We start from the raw sequence: 8279 nt of genomic DNA on the forward strand, positions 1-8279 counted from the left end.
TGCGATACACAGATCGCATGGGTGAGGGGACTCTGCACAGGATGGGATTCCATAAGGTTGAGGGAGTCTGGGTCCGGAAACCATCCACTTCCACACCTTTTGACCCTACTACTCGACACTCCCCCAGCCCTGATCATGACTCAGATTTTCTCACCTATCCCTCCACTTCAGCACCATCTACCTCAGCCGGACCCTCCACTGCACCACCTTCTCAGCCACTGGAGGTCCGGATATCTCCTGAGCAGCTCCGAGAGTTGCGGCAGGAGATCGTGAGGGAGCTACGGGACGACCTACTGAGGAAGCTCCGAGGTCCAGCGACTGCTTCCTCCACTGCGATGGTTCCATCATTGCCAGCCGTGACCGAGATGACGGCTCATCTGAGGGAAGAAATTTACAATGTAAGAAGACTAATTCAAGCCCAATTTTCGAAAGACCGGCCGGCGCCCACCCGACTAGGAATATGAGCGATGTCACGAGTAATACAAGAAAGATGCGAGAAGACATCCGACAGGAGCTAGGCAGCCAGAGTCAGGGTGCCGAACGGCTAGCCAATGTACTGATCTTCAAGTTGGATACCCTCCAGGAGAATCTGACTGAGCTTACCTCGATCCAGGATAGGGCCACCTCGGAAATACTCGAACAACTGAGGAACATCAATGAGGGGTTAAGCATGGTCATCCAACACACGAGACTGAGCAAGGGAGCCACATCCTCCACCACAAAGAAATCCTAGTGTAGCTTGCTTTTTCTCTTTTTGATATGTACTTACTTCTATACTTTTGATGTATCTACAATTTTACTTAAATTTACATCAGTACAATGAGTAGACATTTCTCTTCCAAATTGTGCAAATTTGAACTCTAACTGCTTTTATGATGTGCTATTCCTTTTTGCTATGATGACAAAAAGGGGAAGAAAATATATTGAATAGATATGTAAAGGGAATCAATAAAAAGAGAACTTTTAAAGCACAAAATAGAACTTTTAATTTGTTCTAAGTGGATTCGATACCTCGAGGCTCATTATCTCTCTATTGGGGCTCCTAAAGGAGTAATCTCCAGAATCTATTCAAGGGATATTCGGAGATTAGTTGAATCATACTTAAGAACAAATTGACAGATTTTTCCTCTAAAACCAAAAATTTAAGTTCAAAAGCTTCAATACACTAAAAGAAAATTCAGAGAATCTAAACAAAGTTGAATGCATGTGTTGAGGGGGAGAATCTGAAATCTTAAGAAAGTAAATTCATTAAATATACATAAGCCAAATAATTGATTGCATGACATGAAGGCTTATATAATTTCAAATGAAAGGGGGAGCTTTAACTTCAGAATTTACTGTTTCACACCTTTCAGTTTTGGATAAATTAAATGACTAGACACTTGAATTCATTTTAAAACTTTACTATAAATCTCCTTTTTGATTGAGCAATTCACTTTGCAAATACTCAATGTTTTGTCATCATCAAAAAGGAGAAGATTGTGGAGTGATTGATTATAACCCTATTTGATTTTGATGAGCTCAAAGCATTTGAGTATATCTTATGTTATACTAATGAATTCAATCTAGTGTTTCAGTCAAATATTTGTAAATTTATGTTCAAGTGTCTCTAGCTTTGGTTCAATACACTTTGGATAAGTAAGGAATTCAATTTGAACCAAAGTCTGAATCTCGAGTCGACTCCGGAAGATTACGAGTCGACTCCAAGCGTATCAGAAGCTCTGGCACAAGCTCGAGTTGACTCCTGCACATTACGAGTCGACTCCGACTGAGAACAGACAGCCGGACAGAAAGATTCATCTCAGAACCTGTCAACGAGTCGACTCCTGAAGAATTCAAGTCGACTCCGATGCTTGTCGAGTCGACTCCAGCATAGTACGAGTCGACTCCATGGAGTAACAGACAGAAAGACAGAGAAGCCATTTTGGACTCTGAGAGCCGAGTCGACTCCCGAAGAACTCGAGTCGACTCCGATGGTTGGCAGGTCGACTCCTAAGGAAGCAAGAGTCGACTCCCAGTGAAATGCAAGGCTAAAAGTCAGAGAGCCAACTTCGATGTCTGAGAGCCGAGTCGACTCCCGCAAAGTTCGAGTGGACTCCAAGGCAGCGCAACCCCAAGACAGAAGACTGTATTTTCGTCTCTGAGAGCCGAGTCGACTCCGAGACAGTTCGAGTCGACTCTGAGACAGCACAGGTCAACAGACAGAAGATCTGGATTTCGGGCTCTGAGTGCCGAGTCGACTCCCAGATTATCCGAGTCAACTCGAGTGAGCAAACTTGAAAGAAAGATCTCTGGATTCCTTAGAACGAGTCATCTCCAAAAGTGCCGGGTCAGCTCCAGACATTGGGGAGTCGACTCCAGGTTCAGTCGAGTCGACTCCAAGTCAAGACAGCACTTTAATTCAAATCCAGAACAGTTGCCGAGCCGTCTCCAGAAAAGCATGAGTCGACTCCTGCAACAGGCGAGTCGACTCCAGATCGCGCGAGTCGACTTCGATCCCAACGGAAACATTGTCAGGAGTTGCAGAATGTGCAGAACGGCTAGAAGGATGTGTCTAACGGCTATTTTACTCCGGGAATGGCTTAAATAGCCTGAGTGAACAGTAATAGAGTAAGAAAGAGAAACTCCATTCAAAGCTAAAGAGATTTCCACCAACCAAGAGCTCTCTAGAGTGATTACACGAAAAAGAAGGAAGAAGTGCATTGAAGTCGACTCTCCAACTCTCTTCCTCACATTCAAGGCTCTCCTCCTGACAGCAAGTCTACATCAAATTCAAGAGGAGTCAAAGAGTTTGAAAAGCTCCTTCCTCCATCTCCAAAATCAGTTTGAGGGCTTCTTACTCTTCCTTGCTTAAATTGTTTAAATACGCTTTTGAGAAGCTTTCTTTTTCTGTTTGTTCCAAACTATTTGTTTCTTACTTGATTCAATCAGGGGATTGAATCAAGGGTGTTAAGGTTTGTTGGTGAGCCAAGGTTAAAACCAACGGTGTAAGGGTTTGATTGTGATCCCGGAAAAATAATCGGGTGGTTCTAGTCGGTGAGCCTGTGAAAACCGACCGAGTTCGTTGTGATCTCGTAAAATAACAAGTTGGGTTGTGAACTTGTAAAACAACCGGTTGTAATCCGAGGGATTATAGTGAACTCCCAAGTGAGGCTTGGGGAGTGGACGTAGGAGCAAGGGTTAGCTCCGAACCACTATAAAATTACTTGTGTTTGTGATTGTTTCATTGTCTCTTCCTTTCCCTTCATCCACTGCATATAGCAACTAATTAATCCACTCGCAAAAGTTTTAATTAGTTACTCACAAAGTCTTTTAATTGCAATTATTTTAAAACCCAATTCACCCCCCCTCTTGGGTTGTCTATCTGGGCAACAATTAGGATTTCAAATAAATTAGAGTGCTATTTGGAGTAGGATTTCTAAAGTCCTAATTGCCTTAGGGCTGAAATTTAATAAGTCCTAATTAGATTAGAATTTTTTTAAATTCTAATTAATTTTAATTTTAATCTAATTAATTAAAAGACTCCTAATTGGATTAGGATTGAAGAGTTCAAATGAGTCATGGTTCAATTAAATCCTAATTAGATTAGGATTTGGAGGAAATTGAAATGGGTGCTAATCCTATTTTGAATAGGATTGAATCTTAGCACTTGGGCCCAACCCTCCCCACTTAATTAGATTAAGTGGGGGCTAACCAAATGGAAGAAGAGGAAGGGGCCTACGCCCCTCCCTTGGCTGGTGGCGTGAAGGAAAAAAGAGGGGCCATGCCCCTCCTATTTTGAATTCACAAAGGGATAAAGATGAGCTCCTAAATTTATAGAGATGAGCTCCTAAAATCTCTATCCACACACCATAAAAGAGAGGTTCAAAGGGGCTCCGAATTTTTCATGGTTTTTCTTGAAATTTTTGGTTGCAAGGAACCTCCTTCCATTCCTCCTTTCAGCCACAAGGAAGCAAGGGAAAAGAAGCTCTTGGCGTTGTCTACTTCATCCCCTTCCTTGGTTCCAACGCGAAGGAAAAAGAAAAGGCTGCGGATTTTTGTTCTCCTTCCATTGAACCATCCTTCTTCTTCCTCCTCCCTTAGGCATTCAAGAGTTGATTGATAGGGAGAATATCAGCCATTAATAGCCATCCCTGCAAGGGAGCTAGCACCTCGGGGAGATCTAATAGCTTCGATCGGTGTGCTTTGCCTCGTGTGGATACCCGTAGAGGCCGGACGCATGTGCGGCTTCCATCGAACCTTCAACAAATCCACGTAAATCAGATTTGCGGAGACACGAGGTAAAAGAATTTAATCCTAATCTATTTACAAATGGTTTTTGCGCATGCTCTTCCGCTGCAGATCTGAAAATTTTTGAAATTTTTCTGCAGCATGCATGAGATCCTAACAGGTTTCTGGGCTTGTGCTACGGGGATGACGGAGGGTATGGTCTTAACGTACTGTGGGAGAGGTGATGGGTCATGTGGACGTAACAGGTGGGGAAAAGAGAGATCGAGGAGGCTAGAGAGAATCGGTCGGAGGCAGATGGTGATTCAGGAGGCCTGGAAGAGCAAAGACTGATATGAGAGACCAGAAAATTAAACCATAAGGTTGTTCATCATACTAATATAAATCTCTTGAGATTAGTAGGTATTTTATTTTATTTATTTTTATGTCTAGGGCCAAGGAAAGAGCACCAAAATTCTCAACGCTCTTTGCCAATCCAATGCCAAACCCTCAGCCAGGATAAAGGAGTCATTTTCTTTCGTCGAGGAGTTCAATGCGCACATTCACCTCCCGCTATCATCCAATCAGATACTCCGTTTCTACAGGTGGGAGACAGCGTGTAAACAAAGGGCACGCAGCATTGTGATGGATTCGCCATGATTGACTCCACCGACCCCCATGTGTCCGAGGCCACCACCTCATCATGCCTCTCCTTATTACCCCAAGCACCACTATCAAACCTAGAAACAAATATTAATATCAGCTCATGAGTTCAGGTCATGGAATAGGAATCCGAGCAGGGGCCAAGACGGACATTAACTTCATTTAAGAAAGGCCGTGATCATGCAAGTGAAGGTAGATCCCTTGAACTGTAGCCTTGGGACCTACCACCGCAGGTCATGCCGTTTGTGGGCCAACTCGATGGCGTCGGGATCACGTCACTCCACCACTACTCCTTCGGCCCACAAGAGTGATTGCAGAAGAAGAACCATACCCTACTTTTCTCCTTTCTTTGGTAGGGGGAGGAAGACAAGATCCCGTCCTTTACTCTCCCATTTTGGAGGTCAAATGGCCACAGTTTGATACCCCTAGAGCAGAACTGGTATGGAATCAAAATAGGCAAAGAAATATCTTGCTACGAACCAGAACAAACAAGTAGTACGGAGACAACCGATTACTGGTTTTTCCTAATAAACATAAAAACATACCATCTCTCTTTTTGATGCTCGGTCCAGAGTTCGACACCATTGATATCCAACTAAGAACACATCCAAAGTCCAACTAATAACTTTCGAGGGGAGAAAGAAAAAAGAAAAAAAAGCTGTACGTTAGTTAGAAGATTACATGCAGCACGTACATGAGGAGGGATTTTAATGTGGCTTTGTACATGATAACCCAACAGCCGATCAAGATCTTGCGGCTTTAGATGTTGAATAGCATAAAAGGAGAAAATGGAAGAAAGAAAAGAGAAAATCGTGGTAAAAAGAAGAAGAAGACAGAAGGACATATGCCTTGGAATTCCAAGCACTACTTGTCGTCTTGGGAATCCATGTGCATCAACGCCGCCCGGGCGGCCATCTCCCTCTCAAACCTCCACACGTAGTTGAGGCCGACGAGGAGCTCGGCGATGGCGGCCTCCACCTTCTCACGGTTGGCGAAGAAGAGTGTCTGGAGTAGGAGCACGCCGTTCCGGGGCGCCGCCCCCGCGCTCCGTCGTCCCTCGAAGCTCCGCTCACCCTGCCACCGCACCGTGTTGTGCGCCACCGGCCCTAGCCACTCACTGATCCTCGCCAGCGCCGCCCGCCACTCTGCCGCCAGCCCCGCATCCGACGCCGCCCCCCACTCCCCCACCCCCCTCAGCCGCCGCCGCAGAATCCCCCTCACGCTTCCCGGCAGCATGCTGTACAAATCATCCCTCGCAGTCGGCCCGACCGCCCACGGTGACCGGATCATCTTCTCGATCACTATAATCAGATTTGCGTAATGCAATGCGAGCGCCGCTGCTCCCAAAGTTTCCGGTGGCGGCACCAGCACCGCTGAATTCGACTCGAAGAACCTGCACCGCTGCCTCTTCTTTGACGGCGATGCCGCCGGCGGCGGCGGCGGCGTGTCGGAAGATGGATACACGGTAGCCGATATGGAGAGGCTGCGAGGGAGGGGATAAAACTCAAATCCGAATACTTGTTTGATTCTTGCGAGCACTGTGAACGACGATCGGGCGAGCAGCGAGACGATGGCGTCAAAGCTGCAGCTCCACAGGGAGGTCTGCTTCAAATACTTGACCTCCTGCCGCTGCCAGAAGATTTTTTGCTGGAGTTCAGCAATGGCCGCGATCTTGCTTGCTGGGATGTTCTTGTTGCATCCCCCGCCACACTGCAGGAGCTTCCGCAGCCCGTGCTCAGCCTCTGAGAGCTCGTCCATCTCTTTGTATAAAGCAGCGGTGGATGAGACGTAGCGATCCATCTTCTTGGCTTTGCTTTCCATCTCCTTCCAGCTCATCACCCACCGGTGCGGGTCGTGGCCAGATTCGGAGAATTCCTTGAACATCTGGTGGAATTCACGTAGGCAGGGATCGGCGCAGCGCTTGCTTAAGGTGGTGGAGGCGGAGTTGGCGACGAGGCGGAGCGTGTCGGTGAGCTCGGCGCATGCGAGGCCGAGGAGGAAGGAGTCGTCATCGGAGACGATCTTGCGGATTCCCTGCAACGCGATGGTCTCATGGCGGACGCGGGCGATCTGCGCATCGGAGAGCGAGCGCCATAGATGGAGGAGCTTCGACATGAGGCTGGCGATCTCAAAGGCGAGGATGCCCACAGTGGCCTTCTTGCGGGCGATGATGGCAATGGCGTCAGTGGCGTTCATCGTCGACCGGACCGAGTCGAGGCCGGTCGAGATGGCAGACCTTACTTTGGTTAGCCATGACTCGAGAGCCATGGGATCTTGCTTTGAAGAATAAAAAGGAAGAGGAGAAGAGGATGGTATCTAATTTACTTGTGCGTAGGATATAGAAGGGGATAAAATGATTAGAAATGGAGTTGCAGAGAGAAGGATAATAAAAAAGAAAGGAGAGGAGGTGGGTGGGTGGGTGGGTGAGCGAGCTCGTGGGATGTCGAAAGCTAAGGTGGTAACTGGTAAATGTAGTAGATATAGAAAAGTAAAGGGGAGAATGGAAGAGAGCAAGCGAGAGTAGGAAATGTTTGGCTTAGCAGTGGTTTGGGGATGGTAAAAGCAAAGTTGGTGGCGCATTTCTATAGCTGTGGGCGCCTTTTGACTCGCTGGTTCTTGCCCTCTCCAACCAACCGATATCTTTTCCCATCATCTTTTGAAGCTTTGGAGCACCCAAGTCCTGTGCTAAATCTCACTGATCATTTGGCCAAAAAAAAAGAAAAAACATTTTTTTCTTTGAAAAGAGTAGATGAAAAATGATGTTAAAGTCTACTATGTGGATGGTAGCAATTGTTGGTATAAACTTTTTTTTTTTAATTTTATGAAGTTGATAGATAACATGTTTTTCTTTCTTTGGGAACTGATATATTATATGTTTTGTTAATGTTGATCCCAACCATTTTAGGTGATCTCTTATGGTGTTTTTTTTTTGATGATGAATAACCTATTTTGTAATACTATCTTTGTTCTTTTATGTTGCATGGCTGCGTAAGATTCACATGATTTAAATATAATTTAAATAGATATTTTCCTTGTTGGTGATAATTTATTCGATTTTTAGTGTTCTCATTTTACTAGGGATTTGCGTATCTTCGTCGTGGGTGGCTTACACGTGCAGTGGAGGACAAGAGAGTCTGAAAAGGAGCCCACGAAGGCCTGCCACAAAAGTCTTAGCTGAGCCCTCAAGCTCCTCCCTCGTTTGTATCCTCCCATCTCTCTCTCTCTCTCTCTCTCTCTCTCTCTCTCTCTCGCCAAAACGGCAAATTATATAGCTCTAAAGTGAGTATATCCTACCAAATCACGATAAAGTAAAGAGTACAGATCTGAAGAAATATCTCCTATAGATGTCCAAAGGAACTCTCCGAAATGCCGTGCGAGGCGACCCAATCTGCCGCCCTGTTCACCTCCCG

At 45.8% G+C, this 8279-nt stretch overlaps 1 protein-coding gene across 1 annotated transcript; it reads right to left on the reverse strand.

Moving 5' to 3' along the window:
• Positions 1 to 4622: 4622 nt before the first annotated feature.
• On the reverse strand, positions 4623 to 7436 carry LOC103696234 (protein PSK SIMULATOR 1). The gene has a single exon (XM_008777781.6). It carries the CDS (start codon positions 7135 to 7137, stop codon positions 5734 to 5736), a length of 1404 nt encoding a protein of 467 aa, XP_008776003.4. The 5' UTR covers positions 7138 to 7436; the 3' UTR covers positions 4623 to 5733.
• Between the last annotated feature and the right edge of the window lie 843 nt (positions 7437 to 8279).

This window comes from Phoenix dactylifera, chromosome 6 (genome assembly GCF_051530095.1).
Source record: "Phoenix dactylifera cultivar Ajwa chromosome 6, Ajwa_hap1_PhDact_Kaust_v1.1, whole genome shotgun sequence".
NCBI classification, from domain to species: Eukaryota; Viridiplantae; Streptophyta; class Magnoliopsida; order Arecales; family Arecaceae; genus Phoenix; species Phoenix dactylifera.

Excerpts from the sequence above, each read along its gene's own strand:
- LOC103696234 (XM_008777781.6), bottom strand. The coding sequence starts at position 7,137 with ATGGCTCTCGAGTCATGGCTAACCAAAGTAAGGTCTGCCATCTCGACC.